The sequence below is a fragment of the Lepisosteus oculatus genome, chromosome 11 (assembly GCF_040954835.1).
Source record: "Lepisosteus oculatus isolate fLepOcu1 chromosome 11, fLepOcu1.hap2, whole genome shotgun sequence".
NCBI lineage: Eukaryota > Metazoa > Chordata > Actinopteri > Semionotiformes > Lepisosteidae > Lepisosteus > Lepisosteus oculatus.
Genome location: NC_090706.1, coordinates 24994889 through 25016321, shown reverse-complemented (window position 1 = coordinate 25016321; position 21433 = coordinate 24994889). Strand labels below are relative to the sequence as shown.

The window sequence follows — 21433 nt, the reverse complement described above, 5'->3', positions numbered from 1 at the left end:
TTCTGGAAAGCTGAGGATATTGCAGCTCTGGTGTTCAAACCCCCTAGTCTGCAGTAATTCCTCATCTGAGTTTATGTCTTGTATCATGTCAGAATTGTTACTATCTCGAATCAAATAATCTCAAGAGCATTGTGATAACTTTGGGTGAACACTATACATAGCTTAGTTTGGTATGTTGAAGTTAATATTTGTGCTTTTTGCTGTATTCAGGTGTTTTTTTTGTATTGAAAGTATACATTTTAAATCTCAAAAACATTATTTATAAACCTCAGTTTACAGTCAAAGAAACAGCAGCTTGATTAACAAATCATGATTAGTGATTTCTAGGCATTCACGGCATCAAGCAACATTATAATCTACTTGTGTCAGTTCCCTAAAATTCTGTTTTTAGAAGATAATTATTTGAATTCTAAACAGCTCTGTGCTTTGAAGATCAATTGTGAGTGTTTGCATTCTCTGTAAGGTGTTTTTGTCAGTACGAAATGCTACATTACCATCCAATTAATTGAAATCTCTTCAGTGATCTTTAAAGATACTGTATTGCTAAGGGTGACTTTTAAAGCCTAGAATAAGTAAAGTGCATTCATTTAAATTAATCACATTAGCTTAAAAAATCTAGTAAGCTATATTAGATCTATCAGGGTTATAGGTAAGCACAGTATTAATCATTTATTCTTCATCTTACCTTGCATCCAGTTTTAGATGCTGCAGCTGAACAACATCTTGTATATATATACAGTATACATTAATTCTGACATATAGGGATGCAAAGCTGGAAACGTGATCGTTCAACAAAAACCATTTTGTCTGAGTCTCCCAATTGCAGTAACATCTCAAAACCCAATAGAAGTATAAAATATACAGTAATGCAGCCTGTAGCTTACTACTGTAGCTCTTATATAATTCTTCATCTAACCCTCCTACATTATTGGACCTCATGGAATCTGCTGAACCAAGAGCTGAAAAAGCTTTTCTTTTTTATATTTCTTTGTTCTAGAAAAAAAACATTAGTTACTTGTTGCAGTGCATTTGATACATGGAAACCTTATTGAGGCATGTGCTACAGTATGATATCTTCTAGGTATTCTATTGAAGGTTTACAACATAGGCACAGGCTTAGTTTTTTTAAAACACAAGCTAATTCCAATTACAGAATGTCGATGGTAGGCGGATGATTGTTATTTTATTGTCATTTCAATAATAGATGAAGTGATATACTGTAGGTCATATGCTACAAATAAGTTTGGAAGCACAAATATGACAGAATATGGAGATGTTATAATTTGCCAGTCAGTGATTTTTTTTCTGCTTACCTCCCCACCTCCATCCTATTAGTAGACACCTTGCGCAGAAAAACTGCTGACTTACAATGTGACCTTTCACAGCTATCGGATCAGATTGAGTTTTCTGCTGTTTTCCCCAAACTGGATTTGTTCCCAGCTCCTGGAGGTAATTGACAAGATGAGCTGATCCACCCTGCTGCTTTTATGATAAGAGCAGTTTTTGTGCAACTCACCATTCATTCTCACACAGCATGTGTAGAATGATGTACAGCTGTTACGATATCATTGATTTTCTCCCTCCATAATAGACACATTTGTCATTTAAAAAGTAAAAAAGAAATGCCATTGTTCCTCACTAAATATGGCTACAGTCGTTCAATACATTCTGCTAATGAGGATTTTCCAGCGGTCACAAAGAGCTAGATTTCATGTAAAAGTGATACAGAATACACTTTGCTGTAAGTTCTGTGCTGTTATGTGCTATTGGAGCCAAGACAGGTGAAATGCTAGTGGAAGTCATCAATGCCCATACATTTACCTACAACTGCCAAATTTCAGATAAAAGGGTATTATTTTCACAAGTGATTGCTATCTTTATTTGCATCACAGAGACCGCTTTATTCCACCAGTGCTGGGAACTGGCGTGTTGAGACACAGAAATGCTCTTTTTTTCCCTTGGTGGCACACCAACACATTAAGGGAATGCATCAATCCAGACTGCCTGTTTTAGTTATATGTGTCAGTCCATTCTGCCTCTTTAAGTTAACAGCACAAGGCTTGCCCTGCCACCCTCAATTAGCTTTGACTTTTAGAGCAGAGGTAAATGAAAGGGCAAGATAGCATATCAGCTAAGTCCCTAAAGATTCTGTAAAGAGCTGGGGAACCAAAGGTATCGGGTAAATCGGAAAGTAGAGAGAAGATGAAAGTAGCAGAAGAGCAGATGGTAAAATACGAAATGCAGTTTGTCCTGTAAAAGTCTCTCTCAGAAAATAAAAGGAGTCACAACATTTTTTGTTTTGCATATTTTTAGACAGGATCTGTGAAGCATACCGAGACGGCAAAGGCAAACGACTCTCCAGAAACTCGCAGCAGATTTGGGGATGGCAGGACCAGCGCTGTGGTTGGCCACACGTTCAGCAGCACAGAACCGCGGAGTCCCAGGGAGCTCTTAATGACCAACGCCCTGAATCAGCTGAACAGGCTATCCCAGAACCCCTCGGTGGAGCGTCAGCCTCATGAGTTCAGCTCTCCCACCTTCGGCAGCTCTAGCAACCCTGCTCTCGTGACACAGCTGAGCAGGTGTCTCCCGGAAGACTCACAGGTAACACTTGCTGTGTTGTGCTAAGATGGGGGAGGGAAGATTCCAGAGACATGCCTAAATATCTGATGCTCTGGAGCTGAATAATACAATTACAGGTAGTAGGATTTTTCAGAAAAAAAAATATTTTTCCTGAATGTTGTCTGTTGTGGTAAAAATACAAAAACTGATTTGAGAAAAAAATCTTTGTTTGAAAAATGGTTTTTAGACAAAAATTAGAAGGAGTTAAAAATGTGTAAGAAAATGTGTATTGTTATGAGATACAGCATACTCTCATGATGGCTATTAAACGGCAGTGACAGATGTATAGGGTCTAAAAGGAAAGCTTTGGTGGTGTTAAAGATTTTTCTAGAAGATAATATGAGATGAGAGCATTTCATATCTGCAACAGCAATATTTATCTTTGAATAGTTTTAAAATACAGTGTATTCATTTTCTATCTTTGTTGCAACTACTGAACTTGTACTTTCATAAATAAATTTCTTAGTCTAGTGGATGTACTGCCCTCATATTCTTTCTAGGTTGTACTGTATATTTAACGACAAAAAGAATGTGGTTGGAGGCAATACTCATTGAAGTATGGTGATAAACATATGAAATTCAATCTTGTTCAATTTTGTTGAGTCTAGGAACAGCTTATGGAGGCAAAAGATAAAGACAGAGATAGGGTCAGGCAAAAATAAAGCACATTTGTACATAATCCAAATTAAACACAGTATATTAAACATTGCATAATTTGACAGTCTATCCAGGCCTTTCCCTTCACTTTGACAGCAGACGCAAATCTCACCAGTTGCAACAGACTCAGCCTTTGAAAAGCTCAATCATACTCTCATAAATGTAGTGCTTTATTCTTTTTCGCCTTGCTTGATCAAACATTCATTTATGCCTAGATGTGTCAAAGCACTCCAAAAGATCAGCAGGCAAATTGTGCAGGCCTAGAAAGCTCCAGCCGTTACACTTAGGACAGAACAGCAATTAAAACAAAATAAGTGGTTCAAATTACATTTCGGATTTAGTAGTGGGCTTTATCTGTCAAAGCCAGTGGGTTGAAATAAGCAATTTGCAGGTTTCCAGCCACCAAAAAATTATGAAATATTATGTGGAGATCTTATCCCAGTTCCTCTAACAATGCAATTTCTCTTCTCCACCTCCGCCTTGCTCCAGGTTTGCACCGCTTCTAGGGAATTAGGTTTCACGTGTTGCACAGAACAAGGGGGAAATAAACTAGTGCACTAATGCAACTCTTCTTTAGTTCAGCTTTTGATGTGAATAGTCAATTAGCACTTCCTGAAACGTGAAGATAAATGTGAGGCTTTGCAAAGGGTAAATACAAGTCAAATGTCGTACACATCCAAGCCTCACTTTTTGGAGAGTTAACTATAATTTCACTTAACAAGGAAAGGGTGCAAAACATAGTATGGTGAAGTATAAGCCAGACTGAAGAAACTAGCCATTCTTCTGTTTTAGCTAACTTGGTGTAATATAGATTACAAAGATGATTGGCTGCCTAATGTAGTTCTTATAATTATTTCACTGTTTCTTTAAAAACAGTTACTGTAAGTTGCCTTTTGTAAGTTCCTGAAGAATGAAGGAAGATCGGTATAAACAAAAACAATATTATTTCTTATATAAGATTTTTAAAGTGTAGAAATCTTGGCATTTCTACGTTCTGTGGTCAAAAGAATTACAGTATTTACAAATTGTCTTGCTAATCATTAATTACTGTAAAGAACTGGGAAATTGGAGACAAGCTAATACAATATCACAGGGCTGCATGTATGCCAGAGATACATAAATAGCGTGGGAGGGACACTTGCTAGTGGAATAAAAATAAAAGCTGCCAACAAATCCTAGGGCTGATACTCTCAGCCTGTCAGAAACTGTTGGGGGAAAAAGGCCAGTTTTGTTTTCTCGTCGGTACATTACAGTCTGCAAAGCTATCTGCATTTTAATTACAATCCTCAGTAAGAATTGGAGAACGCAATACGATGTGTATATACAGTATATATACAGTAGTGGGTTTGTTTTTTAATAAAGCTTTGAGTGAGTGAAGAAAAGGGGATTTAGTCAATCTAAGTTAGACAGCTAGATAGGTAAGAAGTACATCTCTAAAGTTCCCATGAACATGTTACAGTCTAAGAAAAGTCATTTTGTTGCATAAGTGTGTTTATAATGAATACAACCAAATTTCTTGTACTAGAATGGTTTGGGGAGGCAGTAAAGTGTTAGCATGGCTGTCTCGCAGCGCTGGGCCTCTGGACTGCTGTCTTCGTGGAGTCTGAGATGCTCTGGTTTCCCCCCACAGTGCAAAGACATACAGTACTTTCCTCAAAGACATGCAAAGGTACTGTATGTTAACTGGCCTCTGGGAAAACTGGTGTGAATTTGTGCCCTGCCTTGCACCAAGCTAGTGTAGGATAGGCTTGGATAGACTCCGGCTCCCCCTCAGCCCTGAATTGGAAGAAGCAGTTAGAAACTGGATACATGGATAGAATGGTGTGCAGTGCAAAGAAATTAAGGAGCCATTAAAGTATCGAAACCAGGATGGTTTTTAGTGTATCTGCATTGGCATGCTGAATGTAAGAATTCAACTTACATTTTCAGCTTTTTGTTGCTGCAATTATTATTGACACTAAATCGTAGATATTTTATAGGTAGAAGAATGAATATCAGTGCTTTTAAAGGTCTTCAATTTTGTGGATTTCTGCTGCATTAAAATAGTGATCTCAACTTTTACTTATAAACTTTTTATTATTAATAGACTTTTTGGCTATTGTAGTTTTCTGCTGTGAACTACAAAAATGGTTTAAACAATATTCTATAGACATTTTGTTGCATGTCTGCTGTTCCCTCGTTTAGTAGATATTTCAAGGTTTTAACCTGTGTTTACCTGTGTGTGTAGTTCACAGCTACAACTTTCAATGAAACCATCTCTTGGTGTAAAATAATCACATGTTGATTTCTTGGGCTTTAAACTCACATTCAAGGTAATTTTATTGCTTCTCAGCAGTTTATACCAAATTTAAGTTTGGCTGGTTTTGAAGAGCCGTAGTAGTCAGCAAAATGTCTTTTCAATTTTCGTTTTTCAGATGAAGATTATAAATACTGAACCCCAGTGATAAGGAAAACCTCCTTGGTGACTGTTTTTATAAATAGTCAAACCCTATTTCAGTTCAGCTCCTCATCCTGATCAGGAGATGTATACTGTACTGTAGCTGTAAGATGTTTCTGCATTGATGTCATGTCTGCTGATCCCAATGCAAGCAAGCTGCTGAGTAATCTGTCTTAAAAAGCAATCATTATTCAACATTAAAACATTCCCAAACAGTTTTTTTTCCTTGAACCTTTAGGGAATAACATTTCTATTAAGACTTTTAAGGAACGTCTTTCATTTTGTCCTGCTGATCTTGCTGAAACATCATATGCAGTATAATGTAAGATTGACAGGATTGTGAAAAAAGTGATTAACATGTCTGTGTTACAGGCCTGCTGACAGTGCATGTACTAAATGACCTCGATCCCCTGAAACAATGAAAATTCTCAATTGTATTTGTGAGGTTTGACAGTGGGGTGTTAACATATCATAGAAAAAAGTCAGCTGTATTTTATGAATATTATAGGTTGTATGTTTTATTCTGCAGGCATATCACTCTTGTCTACTTTAATGGTCAATTCACATTGTTGTGCTTGAATCAGTTTATCTAATCATTACATTGAGATTGCATTGTACAATGTGTAAAAATTTCCAATTGTTACTGGCATTCTGAATTCAAGGTAAAATCTCTTTTAATGGGCCTTCATCTTGGAGATAGCTGTGTCTTTTGACCTTTAGACAGTGAGTTTCTGGCTCTAGTAAGGTTTAAAATCTTAGCAAAGTGAACTTTCCTCAAAGATTGAGGTACTGTAGATGACCAGTACTGGGTAGATGTCAAGCCCACTCTCGTTATAAACGTCATGTGTCATTCACTTTCTCATAGATGTGTCCGGGACACTTGTGACTCCAGCTTGAACCCAATTGTCATAGGTCTGATGCAGGTCTTTTCACTTTTCAGAGTTATTTTTTACTCCATCATCAGTTAATGCATGTACAGTATAATAGTGTGTCCCATGATTGAAAAAGAGTACTTCACCAGTACTTCACCGGGTCAAGAAATTGGGTGGCTGGGATTCAATGTTTTTTTTTTCAGTCATGTGATGTTGGTTGCACCTGTCCAGAATTAAATTAGTCAGAAACTTTTTACAGTATTCTCTGGCTGACCTTAGATGATTAATGCTCATGTTGACTGGAAGTCAGACACATGCACAAACTCCCCTTCATTCTTTTTGAAGTGTACCATGTTGAATGGTCATCCTGCTTGTTATCTTTCTGATTTATATTGAGATAGAACACCACAATGACCAAAACATATCTTCTGAGTCTTACAGGGGGATCGACACCAGTACAAACATGTTATTTAATATCTGGTTCTCTTTCATTGACTTCACCTCTAGATTGCTTGGACTGGATTACATTTGTGTGAATTTGCTTTCAACCTTATTTCATCTGTGTTAGCAGAAGGATTTGTGCTCACTGGCATAATGCTACAATTGTGTCCTTCTACCATCATAGCCTCTACCTAAAAACCTATTGCATATAATGCAATTGTATTAGTCTTTTTTCTGGTGTGAACCTAGTATTGGGGAGATTTTTTCTTTTGTATTTTTGTCTGGTTTCAGGAGAACATGGACTGAATTTAGAACACATTATGTGTACAGTATGGGAGCTTTATGTTCTGTAAATAAGAGGATAAAACCTGGTTATCTGCATGTCCAGTGTCCATAACATAAATAAATGTAAACCGTTATTTGTGATTCAATTACAGTATATGCATTTGTCTGATATACTTACAAGTCACCAGTAGCTTTTCCCTCTTTCAGCCTTGGGAAAACTGGGTTTAGTGTGGAGCAATAACAACAAAAGGGTCCACTATAGTGGCTCTTCCATGATTTTTCCCCCCACCACACACAGCTTGGACACATCCTTCACAACACATCCTGTGGCTGAGATGTATTTACAGATCATTTATTTTCACTCTCTTTTGGTGACTTTAATTGTTTCTTTCCTCATAGAAAATCAGCTCAGGTCTGATCAGCAAGAATGAGGAACAGCATGTTCAGTTAATGATAGTCTATTCAGAAACAGTAGAAAATCAATTCACCTCTCTTCCTGAAATGTTTTAAGGTTTCTGGGAATGACATATTAGTGCTTCCAATTTCCTGTTGCTGACAAAGCAAAGGGGGCACAGACAAGTCATTGCTTTATTCTTTTGAGATTTTTGTGATCCACGAAACTATAACAAATCATACAAATGATGATAATTAGAATAAGAATATGTGAATGTGGAAAGAATTCAAGAATACAGTGCCTTGCGAAAGTATTCGGCCCCCTTGAACTTTTCAACCTTTTGCCACATTTCAGGCTTCAAACATAAAGATATAAATTTTTTATTTTATGTGAAGCATCACCAACAAGTGGGACACAATTGTGAAGTGGAACGAAATCTATTGGATTTTTGAAACTTTTTTAACTAATAAAAAAATGAAAAGTGGGGCGTGCAAAATTATTCGGCCCCTTTACTTTCAGTGCAGCAAACTCACTCCAGAAGTTCAGCGAGGATCTCTGAATGATCCAATGTTGTCCTAAATGACTGATGGTGATAAATAGAATCCACCTGTGTGTAATCAAGTCTCTGTATAAATGCACCTGCTCTGTGATAGTCTCAAGGTTCTGTTGAAAGCGCAGAGAGCATCATGAAGACCAAGGAACACACCAGGCAGGTCCGTAATACTGTTGTGGAGAAGTTTAAAGCCGGATTTGGATACAAAAAGATTTCCCAAGCTTCAAACATCCCAAGGAGCACTGTGCAAGCGATCATCTTGAAATGGAAGGAGTATCAGACCACTGCAAATCTACCAAGACCTGGCCGTCCCTCTAAACTTTCAGCTCAGACAAGGAGAAGACTGATCAGAGATGCAGCCAAGAGGCCCATGATCACTCTGGATGAACTGCAGAGAACTACAGCTGAGGTGGGAGAGTCTGTCCATAGGACAACAATCAGTCTTACACTGCACAAATCTGGCCTTTATGGAAGAGTGGCAAGAAGAAAGCCATTTCTCAAAGATATCCATAAAAAGTCTCGTCTAAAGTTTGCCACAAGCCACCTGGGAGACACCCCAAACATGTGGAAGAAGGTGCTCTGGTCAGATGAAACCAAAATCGAACTTTTTGGCCACAATGCAAAACGATATGTTTGGCGTGAAAGCAACACAGCTCATCACCCTCAACACACCATCCCCACTGTCAAACATGGTGGTGGCAGCATCATGGTTTGGGCCTGCTTTTCTTCAGCAGGGACAGGGAAGATGGTTAAAATTGAGGGGAAGATGGATGCAGCCAAATACAGGACCATTCTGGATGAAAACCTGTTGGAGTCTGCAAAAGACCTGAAACTGGGACGGAGATTTATCTTCCAACAAGACAATGATCCCAAACATACAGCAAAATCTACAAAGGAATGGTTCACAAATAACCGTATCCAGGTGTTTGAATGGCTAAGTCAAAGTCCAGACCTGAATCCAATCGAGAATCTGTGGAAAGAGCTGAAAACTGCTGTTCACAAACGCTCTCCATCCAACCTCACTGAGCTCGAGCTGTTTTGCAAGGAAGAATGGGCAAGAATTTCAGTCTCTCGATGTGCAAAACTGATAGAGACATACCCCAAGCGACTTGCAGCTGTAATCGCAGCAAAAGGTGGCTCTACAAAGTATTAACGCAAGGGGGCCGAATAATTTTGCACGCCCCACTTTTCATTTTTTTATTAGTTAAAAAAGTTTCAAAAATCTAATAGATTTCGTTCCACTTCACAATTGTGTCCCACTTGTTGGTGATTCTTCACATAAACTAAAAAATGTATATCTTTATGTTTGAAGCCTGAAATGTGGCAAAAGGTTGAAAAGTTCAAGGGGGCCGAATACTTTCGCAAGGCACTGTAAAAGGAAAATGTAAACCTATTTATACCTGTATCTGAAGGCTATGTCCAATTCTTTACTTTGTTATTTTTGTTAACTTTATAATGATTTTGACATCCAGGGAGGCACATAGGTTAGCATTTCTGCATTGAAGCAATGGGGCCCTGGGTTTTATTCCAAACTTGAAGTGATATCTGTGTGGAGTTTGCATGTTCCCCCATGTTCACATTGGTTTCCTCCTGGTGCTCCAGTTTTCTCCCACATTCCAAAAACATACTAGGTTCATTGACTTCTGGATAAATAGACACTCACGCCAGAGTCGTTGTGATTGACCTGCAATGGACTGGCATCCCATCCAGAGTATATCGTGCCTTGCACCCATTGCCTGCTGGAATAGGCTCTGACTTCCCTGCAACCCTGAATTTGAAGAACCAGTTAGAAAATGTACAGATGGATTTTTCCTTGTGCTGAATTCACCAACATTGTTTCTTAAGGGATGTGAAACACAGAGGTGTTGTGAAATATATCTTGTTGCTTTCTGCATCCAGGAAATACTGCTTCTCAAGCATTGCTTCCTTCACTATGGCGAAATTGTAAACCACTCTATTTTGGAAAGTGTCATAGATTTGTATTGGGAATACACCAGGTATTTTAGGAATTTCTGTTAAAAAATGCAGTTAGAAAATGGTTTGCTTTTTCTACAGCCTTTATAAAGCACCGGTAACTCCTGCAAAGACAAATCTGTAAGATGAACAATGTTATTGACTGAATTCCTCAGAATTGACTGTTTCATAATTTGCAAGACATTTTGAAATCTCAGAATGTACGCATTGAACTTTTTTGCTTTTAGGTTGTATGCTATATATTTTAAGAATGTTCTCTTCTTATTAAAATATCCATTACTTACCTTGTTTAAATCCTATAAAATGCAAGTCCTGCTTAACTCTGACTAACCTTTTTAACAGCAGTATTTGTAACTATATTTGAACAGTGTATGATGCAGATAAGGAGTGCATAGCAAACACATTAAGAAAATGATCCCTCTTTAATGTGTTTGATTTAGGTACCTAGCAGTCCTGTTGAAGGAACAATTGTCGCAGATTCTGCACCAGCTTTCACCATGGCTTTCATAAACCCACAGTCCCATGCTACTTCTGCAGAGAATAATCACTCAAGGCAGCAAATTTCCATCAGTGTGTAAGTAAATCTGACCATTTAAATGTGTAAAATGCCATGTGGACACAGTGTCCTGGTGAATGAACTCCCTAAAGAATTCAAGAATTGAATTCACTAAGAAGGGTGATCTTATTACAGGCTGGAAAAACCTGGTGATGATTGCTTCAGAGGAATGCACAAGAACTAAGCATGTTGTAACATAGCCAAATTAGAGAGTTAAATCGGCTGTGCTGAAAATCTCCACAGTTTAACAAATGTAATTTCTTTTTAGTTATAGCTGCCTTAGGATATTTGGTGCGGTCTGTTTCTTATACTGTGTGCTTACGTTTTGCAGAAAAATGCACATCCAAACAATAGTTTAAAGAAGGCATACAATTTTCAATAACGACATTATAACAACCATATACTATGAATTCTTATGTCTAGAGACATGAATTTGAATGCATTTTCAATAGTGTTGTGGAAACACTAAGGAACAAGTGGGTTAAGACGAGGAATGATACAAGATATAGATTAACATCTTTTGTGTAAAATTGAAACGTTACTTAATAAAATGTTATATTGATATGCTAGTGCCATTGTCAGTTTACAAAAGTGCCACTCTGCCTCATGGCCTACATAAGTATAGACAGTGATACTATTTGTACAAAATTTGTATATGTAATGAGCACTATGGGTACTGGGAAGGAAATCTCACATAACAAAAACCAAGAAATGACATCATTAGCTGATGCAGGATACTCCAATTGACATATTGCAACCCAGTGTCACATGTAAGCTAGTGCTGTATATAAAACTGTGTGATTTCTTTAAGAATTTGTCTCTACATTCCTTACTATAGATGAGCTAAAAAGTGAATTTGTTTTTGATTTTTAAACTGAGAATAATCATCCATAATTCACCCCAGCAGTTCTACCTACACCCTTGTCTCTCTTTCCATGAAAGAATAAAAATATACTTCTTAGCTGTTCCTTTTCACCTTTACAATAGCTTATATTATACACTACATGGAATATGACTATAGCCTCTTATGTTTATTATGTAAAGTCATTTTTTGAATGTCAATATATCACTTAATCTCCTGTCTTCTAATATTAAAAGCTTCTTTGGAAATAATTTTCTGACATATTTCTTAGCATGATGTTCTAAAAGGTCTTTTCTGTTCTTTTACAGTAAATTAGTTGTCACTATCTTGTGTATTGTAAAATATAGGTATTGCTCCCAAGAAACATCTCCAACGTGTTGTAGTTAAATGTTTTTACAAATAGTCTACTTTGTAATCTTTTCTCTAATAGTTAATTGATCATAAATGAGGTAAAGGTTTAATTTCTGTAGGACTTATGACAGTTGAGCTCATTTAATAAATGAAACAAATAGATGTTCATTATTTTAAGGGAGCACGATACGTTTTGGCTGTGCTGTGGGTTCTCTACAGAAGGGCAGTGGCCTCTGATGCTTGGTGTGTGTTTTGTAGCTGTGCTGTCTTGTCCTCTTACAACCCCCGTCGTCCCGAAGAGCTGGAGCTCCATAAGGGAGAGATGGTGGGGGTTTATGGAAAATTCAAGGAGGGGTGGCTGAGAGGCCTGTCTCTGAGAACAGGGAAAGTGGGCATCCTGCCTGGCAATTATGTCACCCCAGTATTGAGGTAAGATAACAGGTTTCATGGCTTTATATAGATTGATACGGTGCTCTCACTAGGGAAGATCAAAACTTATGCTGACTGCCAGTACATAGATAAAATGTAACATTAGGCTGTGCATGTATCTCCCTGTCAATAATGTCAGGAATATGTGATGTCTCTTTGGAACATGGCCAGCTTTTTGAGGTAACAAACTATAGTCTACCCAAGAGCTGTTTGAAATTGTATCTCTGGCTTAATATAGAGAATATTGAAAGAAACATTTGCTCAGAGATAAATCCTCATGTCTATGGCATGCCTAAAGTTGGCCACAAAATCAACCAGCCTACATTATCAGGCCTATGATTTATCTTGGTCTGTTCAGTTAAAAACAAACCAAACAAAAAGCTGAATTTGGCTGACCTGTAATAATCACCACACCTTCTCCAATGGATTCTGTTGTAGTTCAGGTTAAGTATTTTAGTGTTGTGCATACAGATAATATGGTCACACTTTGAAAATGTGGGAAGAGTGGAATTTGACGTTATAGCATGTGTAGGACGTAATAGCAAGGGGGAAATCAGCCTGTCCCCCTTCTGATTTTAAACAGCTTATGTCTGGCCAATTGTCCTTCTGCAATATTAATGTTATTATCCAAATAATAACATTATTTGTTGTTATACTCTTCGGAGAATTTTCAGAGATCTTTTTTATAAATCAAAGAGAAACATCTTTGAAATACAACAAATATAGCGGCATTAAAAAGACCACTCTGCAACAGATTATTAATTTGGATCTGTAAAAAATAGTGTGATAGACAAGACTATCAGTCTTTTCTTATTTACTTTAATAAAAGTTACAGTATATTATCAGAGTCCATGGTCTACATTTTATGGTATACTGAAATTGTTCCCACAGTAAAATGGCAAATCTGTAATCCAGATAATTACTAGACAAGTTTTAACAGTTATGTCTGCCTCTCTGAGCCCTCAGTCGGGCAAAGCAGGTTATTCTTTCATTAAGGGATTAAACTATGAAATAGAATACAAAGAGCAAAGTTGTGAATGAAAATAATGTATCACAAAGTGAAATTTCTCAAAGCACTTTTTTTCGTTACTTAAATCAGAATGGTTTCCTACTGCAATTGTAAGTGCTTATCTCGAACAGTTAAACCCTCTAATGCTATTGACTTCAAAACAGAACATCTGCCAGGTTCCTTGACCTCAAATCAGTCCCTGCTCAGGCCGGAAAGAGGTCTCTGACGACTAAACCTCCAGTCGCAGCGATTGCCCTGGATAGAATTACTCCAAATGGGACGACAAGGCCAGACTTCCAGGTACACTCTGTTGCCATGCCAACCCCCGTGCTGTCAGCAGGCGCAGCGAGAGCAGCAGCCCAGCAGGAAGGAACAATGGGGAGAGGCACAGTGAGGCGTGCCTTCACTGCTCCTCAGAGGGGTAAGCACAATGGGAGCAAGCTTCGACAGGCGTCAGCCAGGGTGGAGCTCTGTGTGGCTCCTTACTCTAGAGGCAATGCAAAAAGCCTTTTCTCCTGGATCATGCAGTACATTTCTATTGAGAAAGCTTGGCCTAGATATATGTTAATTTAACATGCAGCTAATTTTCCTCAGTCTGAAGACTTATGAATAATTTGCATTAGAAAGTAAAAAATAAACAGGACAGTGAGTTCGGCCCTAGATACTTTTTATGAAAGTATGAATACTAACCGCAGAGCAATATGTAATATCTATTAAACACAGTTGCATTCTTTCTGGGATATTTAAATCAAGTTCCTATCATTTTGATCCAGCCACTGTAAAGAAGCACAGTTTGTTTCAGTACATACTCATATGAGATATGATTAAACTAGTTTGTTGTTTCACAAAGCCCCTTAAATATGGCAGTAAACTGAAAGAATGTTTTCATGTGTTGTCAGGATCATCGGTAAAGAGTAATAGTTCTTTCCAGAAGTCGTCCACTTTGGTTGCTCGGCCCCAGCAGATCACAGTGCAGACACACAACATCGCCTCTGCACCTGTTACAGCTCTAATGAGGCATAACCAGCCTGCAAGCACTGCTCGGATGCTGTACCGGGTTTCTGAGACAACATCGCCCACTGCTGGCAGCTCTGTGCTACTGGATGCCATAGAGTCTGTTGCTAAAGAGCTGCCTAGCAAACCAGCTACAGCAGCTCGCCACTCCATTTTGATTAAGCCAGACTCCTACAAATACAATACAGAAAAGGTAGCTATTTTGATTCTAAACTAAGATATGCCACTCCCAAGCTCTGAGCAACACAGTTATCGGGAACAATAACTTAAGAACAATACGTTTTTCTATTTCAATATATTTACATTCTTAAAAAAGGATTTTTCTCTGAAACAATACACATTTGTCAAAAATGAAAATGTGGTTTAAGGAGAGTCTGTAACAGTGTTATTTTAAATTGTTTTTTCTAATTGATACTAAAGTGAAAAACCAACTACTGTATAGCCTCAATTTTTTTTTTTCGTTTTTATTTTCTTAATGGAAACATAGTTAACAAAATATTTTAATTGCAGCCTACAAAAACAGTGCGATTTCAGACCCAGGACTCTCCACCCCCAACAAGGAGCAGCTCCCAGCCACCAGCAGGACAGACAAACCTTCCCACAAGGCCAGGAGTGTCTGCACAGGACCAGAGAGGCAACCCAGTTCCTGCTGGCTACCACAGTCGTGGGGGCTCAGACAGCAAGATACCACTATACAGGAAGGGCAGTTCAGCAGATATCTCCAGTCCAGATGCCCCACTGCAGGGCAAGAGGCCCGCTACCTCAGTGTCCCAACCTAATGCTAACAGGTAGTACATCTGATTTAATTGCACCAGTGCTGTTTACTAGTGTGAAAAACAGGGTTCTGGGCTTAATGGATTGTTTCTGATGGAAAAAGTAGAGGTTAATTCCACATTAGAGTTAAAACTAAAGGTGCAACACCTGAAACAGGCACCACAGTCTAAATCTTATGTTTTTTTCTTTTTGCTTGTCAGTGTGGAATTAACCTCTGCTTGTTCATTTGCAGCCAATGCGTGCTGACACAGTTCCCCATTCAAAGCTCTGTTTTCGAATGAGTTGCATTTGAGGATGGAAGCCAAGAGAAACAATAAGAGGGCAGCAATACTTAGTTAAGACATAATTATTCTTCTTGCAGTGCTGGACTTTAAGCAAGACTAAACTAGTCCAACTTGCTACAAACAAGACAGAACAGGGTTAGCTAAGGTGTGGTCCTTGAAGGGCTTTTAATTATTGTTGTCTTATTATCAGTTTCACTGGATTAGTCATTGTCGCTTTTCAAAAGTCAGAATCATTTTATTTGTTCTGGTTAGGATTATTTCATAACATGCACTTTCACCCACAGTTATTTCAGTGTTGTTTCACTGTACAGACTGAGTTTTAATATGACCTGGAAAACACAGTAGCCCTCTAATGTGAACAAAAGTAACAAGCAGCACATTGTAGAGTTAACTAAGCTTTACCTTTTCCTACTTTTACTTTTAGATTATTGTCACGCACAAAATAATATATTGAAACACTAACTTTTAAAATTGTTTTGCTTAAACTGACTTTTGACGCATGCTAGTTTTCTTGATCTTATCAGAGGTCTGAAACCTTTTCTGTTTAAGCTGATAATTATCAATTCATTACACATTTTGGTAAATTGGTCCTTAAATCGCTTAATTTAGTGACTGTGGACGAATTTAATCACTGTGACTTTAGCCTTACGAAAGGGGGACTTTTTTTTCATTAAACACTTGCATTTTTAAAAAAATATTTTAATTTAGAAATCTTAATGAATCTCAGCTGCATTATTAACTTTAGAAAGTAAAGATCCTTTTTCAATTTGCCAAGTGCTGTCTTGCTTTGGGAAGTTAAGTGGAGTAAAATAAGCAATTATAATAAACCCAAAGGATTTAAAGACTGGTGTTTTTTACAGTGTTTTGTGTGCAGCAACATTATAGACTTAGTAAAGGAAGCAAGCCTAGTTATAACATGAATGCATGCAGTATGTGCTAGTATTCTAAAAGCAAGGTATTTTCTGTCTTCGTTACAGGTACAGAGTGGTACTGCCCTATGCAGCTCAGTGTGATGCAGAGCTGAACCTGAAGGATGGGGAATCAGTGCTGGTACAAAAAACACGACAGGATGGACGGTTCCTTGTAACCCAGGAAAAGAGTGGACAAACAGGGCTTTTCCAGTGCAATATCCTGGACTTTCTTGAGAAACAGCTGACTAATGGTCAGCAAGGGACCTGCCAAAATTAAATTGTATAGAATGCACTGAGTGTACTCATCTTACTAAATGTTAGTTACAGAACACTGTACAAAACATCTCCACAATACTAAAAAAGTAGCCCTTTATCACTTTAGAACACTACTGTGTAGTCTAAGTCTTTGTGAAAATATTGCAGATGAAAGGCAGAAATCTGCAAATAAAAGCATACAGTGTATGCTTAAACTCTGCTGATGATTGATTGAATTACTGCCATTGGTAAAGAGATGGTTTATACATTTTACACAACTTTTTCTATTTTAGACTTAACATAGGTCACCCACAATTCTTTTACAATTTTGAAGCAAGGCATTGCCTGCATGTACGCTGCTGAGGGGGTTTCTTAATCAAAGCAGCAGACAAACTTTCCTTCATTGTCAGTTTACTCATAAAGAGCTAAAGACATTTAATCTGTTGGACAAATAAGATCCAGGTGACTTCCAAATATTTCAAACATTACACTGATTGAGGGATATTAAACTGCACCTGATTTTCATACTACAGTATGCACAACATTTGATGTTTTAGCATTGTACTGGACACTGGTTTTTTAATATTGTAATGTTGTATACAGGACTATTGCTTCAGTCCAATAACATTTTTATTTATAATTTTGAAAATGCATATAAGCCTTCTATATAGTGTAAACAATTCTAATGAAGCATTTCCAATAATTGTCTGGATATTCAGATCAGTAGGTTTTATAAAATCCATAACTGGGTCAATATTTCAAAGAAAATTGAAAGGCATGTCATTCTTTTCAGTACAGACTGTAGGCTTTAAAGACAATATGAGCCTTTTGTGCCTAGCTTCATCATCATGAATTTATGAAAAGGTACTCTGTGAAACTCTGAATTATTAAAAGTAACAATGCAATATTTTTAAGAAAGAATAAAATAATGATACCCCCATCCTTACTGTAAAAACCGTGTGACAGGTTTTTACAATAAAGTACTTAAATTTTTCCCATACCAAGGAAATGTGCCATTCTTAATGTGTGCCATCATTAAAGGTTTAGAGTGAATTTAAGTTACTGCATGTGCCATATACCGTATCTATCCAAATGTTAAAACTATCTTCTACCAGAGAACAGAACACAATATGGAGCGGATACTGGAGAACTGTTTTGGTTCAGAGGAGTGAAGAGCTATCAGTACTGTACATTGGATAATATAAGGATAATGATGACAAATCAAGTGCATTAAAGTAAATACTGTTGGTCAGTGTGTTGACTTTATTTTTTAGGAAAAACTGTACATAATTTTTGCACTCCTTAACTTGATTTCTTGGACTGCTCCTCTATTATGCTTCATTGATGGTAAATGAAATATATCTTTATTAATTATGAAAAATAAAATGATATATCCCAACCTGATTTTGTACTTTATGGTTTATAGCGTATCTGATATATTTTAGTTTTTCAGTCAATTTTATACCTTATGAAAATATGTTACAATTTTATTTTTCATTTAACATTCTACACCTGGATATTAAAAGTGTAAATTATTGACATTATAAACCAAAACTGTCAAGAACTTTCTTAAATCATGGTTCCCAGGGTATAATGTCAGCCACATAAGAAGAATTGAAAGCCACAAGGTAATTGTCAAAAAAGGTTCTTAATTTAGCTAAATCAAGGATCACAATATATGATCCTTCCTCTAGCAAATTTATGATTTACATGGCCATAAAAGAAAGGACCCTTCTTGTGAAATACAGTATATCAAGTGTTCTCAGCCAGAGATCTGGTACTGCAGTGTATAAAATCAAAAATCTGTTCTGCCAGTGCTTAGACTGGACAGAGGATGGTCTGCAGCTCTGCTTTTAATATTTCATGCTTGGCGGCAGCATTTTGTGCAATAATTTGACACTTACTGTAAGTTTGATTTACTTTAACTTTGAATCCTGAAAAGGGGTCCTTCAGCAATAGAAAACAACACTCAAAACTGCTGACATAAAAAAATGAAAGAAAATTAAAAAAAATATTGACCTGCAAATTGAGTTATTAACCTTCAACACAGGAAAGCAGTGGTCAATTGACAGAACAGAAAAATCAGGAGCTGTCTAGAGCTGTCGACACTTGGTACGTCTGAGACTTCAGCCTTCGCTTCAACTCTCGTATCATCTGGCACACAGCTAATGGATAGCAACAGCACACCACAGCCCAGTCTTCACACGCACTTCCCTGAAAAGGATGGGTGAGGAAAACAGGTCTGTAGCAGCATCTGTGGTGGTCTAGTCACACTGTACTTATCTGAAGAACTAAAATTCCCAAAACTTCAAATCAGTTGGCTTCATAACTGCAATCTAATGCAATATACTGTAGTGTGGTGTGAAGTATGAATTTAGCCATAATGTTTTATTTTTTCCTGTCTAATCAATACAAAAAGTTACACAACTGCCCTAAGTAAAAGACAAAGTAATTATGTTGCTACTAGAAAATGCATTCCTGAGCATGGTGGTCCTATCCATATACAGTAGGTCTGTGAAACAGCCTTACCCGTATTTTATATTTCTCCCTTATCCCTACACGCATTGCAAATGTAGATCCTGGAAGCATTGGTAAGCACAGGCACTCTCCGTACTGATGGGCAAGACTGACATCTAAACAGCAGGGAGACACTGCACCCACCAGACCTACAAATGAACCAGAAAGCTGAAAATAACCAGGTTTGAAAACCCTTTTAGCCATGTCCTCAGAGTCAAAAATGTACTTTCAGACAGTAAGGGGGACAGAGTAACAGATTAAAAAAAGAAAACATCAGCTGTTTTTTTTTTCTAAATATAAAAAGGACATAGGTTAACTTTCATGTACAGTATCCCCTCCATTACTGCTGTAAGACTCACGTCAATTCCTTCCCCTTACCTCAGATCCAGAAATTACATTTTAAAATGAGTTAAAGCTACTATATCTTAAATGTTGCCCTTGCAAACCAACAATGGTCGTTCTAAGGTTATTGACTTTCCAAATGTTACTGCTACGGGGCCCTGCTGAATCAATACATTTGAATCAATAGAGTTTGCTTACACACAGTTTTGTCACTGCACACGTTGAAGAGACTTGTGCTCCAGTCTCCACCTGTCTGTGTTATGGTGGTTATGGTTGTTGTGGTGACTCCCAGGCCAGGCTGAGTGACGACAGGAAATTCGGCCATGGTGGTGCTCAATTCATTAGGAATCAATTAAACCTTCAAATCCAAAGGGTAGTGAAACATCATTCTTTCAGACTCAGACTTTTGAGTTAGACAAATAAAATTAATTTTTAGAACACAAACGATGCTTTACACGAAAAATCTTATTTGAAGGTGGTACTCAAGAAACTCTGAAGAAAATCTAACACTGTAAGGGAGCAAAACTAAATTGCTGTTTGACTACAAGTCTCTAGCAGTATCAATTCTGCTTTAAGTTTGCTGTGGTCAGCTTTAATATACTGCAACACAAAATTTCATGAAGTAAGCAAACATTTTAACAGGTAGTTCATACACTGTACAAATATTTAATGACAAAAACAAGCCTATGTCATATAGCATGAAATAACAAAAAAACACTTACTTCATGAAAGGTTTTGCAGATTCACTAGCAGAAAAACTGCACTTCTAAAGACACAGACTTTTAACAGAAAATAAGTAGAAAAAGGGAGCAGTGAGATGAACAGAAGAGTAGAATGATAGTCTCCTCTAGGAACAGGGTGTGTTTCAACCGATAACACAACTGCCATGTTGAGTTATTCTCATGGCTGGCCGCAGAAGATAACAGACATCTTCTACTTCACTAGGGGACTAATTATAAAATATATAAAAAACTAAAAATAACCGGACTATCACATATTGCCCCTTATACATTCTTGAGTTTACATGGAGAAAGCAACAATCCTATGGATTTTTGAGTGCAGATAAGAAAGCCAGATTTGAAAAAGCAGAGACTACTGCACAAAAATAAGCCTAAACCAAGCATTTGTTAAACAATAAAAAAGAAGACTTGCTTTGACAATATTCACAATAGTTAGTGAAGTGGAACTATTATAATTTCTATAACTGAAAGCTGAAGCAGACAGAAACATTATCAGGGACAAGATCCTTGCTTGCAGAGACAATAAGGCCAGCGTGCACTATGTTTGGCTACACAGTAGCAGCAGTGAAAATATCCAAGGAACATCTTAAGTGCAAATTATAGAAAAAATACTTAATAAAACACTTAAGACAATAATATTTAAGAATAAAACAGTTTTTTTAAAGGAAAAAAAGAGGGTTGACTTACACAGACCAGAAGAAATATTTAGGCTCCTCACAAATTGCAGGTAACTACTCAAAGCACCCGAGACATAAGCACGTACAGTTGTGGTATTTTTACTGAACCATTTCCTTCCAACTTGCCTGCACTCAAATAGATCACATCACCTTTTTTGGCCAGTTCAAGCGAGAGCTTAAAAGCCACACAAGCGTGCAGTATGAAAATGCACGTCTTTGTCTTTTTCAGTCGTCAAGACAAACTCCGCCAATTGGGTTGATGCTTTTCAAAACTGAGTATACATTTGGCAAACAATGTATATAGAATACCTTCTTTACACAAAAAAATAGATGGTCCTTGGCAACAATTTTAGGTACTGTAGGAGGAGGACCTCAAAAATAATATTGAGAGAATCAAAGGAAACTCGAATGTAATAATGTGGTGCACACCAAAGTTTTTACCAAGGTGTAAAACAAGGTTTTACTGATGGGAACCCC

General features: G+C 37.4%; 1 protein-coding gene across 6 annotated transcripts in view; it reads left to right on the top strand.

The window, feature by feature from the left end:
- The window catches only part of sh3rf2 (SH3 domain containing ring finger 2), a 76837-nt gene extending 58758 nt beyond the window's left edge, over positions 1–18079 (top strand). For all 6 annotated transcript variants that reach the window (XM_015349473.2, XM_015349471.2, XM_006631864.3 and 3 more), the window contains 7 exons: positions 2314–2604; positions 10676–10809; positions 12263–12433; positions 13607–13863; positions 14342–14649; positions 14967–15244; positions 16492–18079. In XM_015349473.2, the coding sequence (XP_015204959.2) occupies positions 2314–2604; positions 10676–10809; positions 12263–12433; positions 13607–13863; positions 14342–14649; positions 14967–15244; positions 16492–16702 (1650 nt within the window). In that variant the 3' untranslated portion in view covers positions 16703–18079. The remainder of the gene's footprint in view (positions 1–2313; positions 2605–10675; positions 10810–12262; positions 12434–13606; positions 13864–14341; positions 14650–14966; positions 15245–16491) is intronic.
- Positions 18080–21433: the final 3354 nt, after the last annotated feature.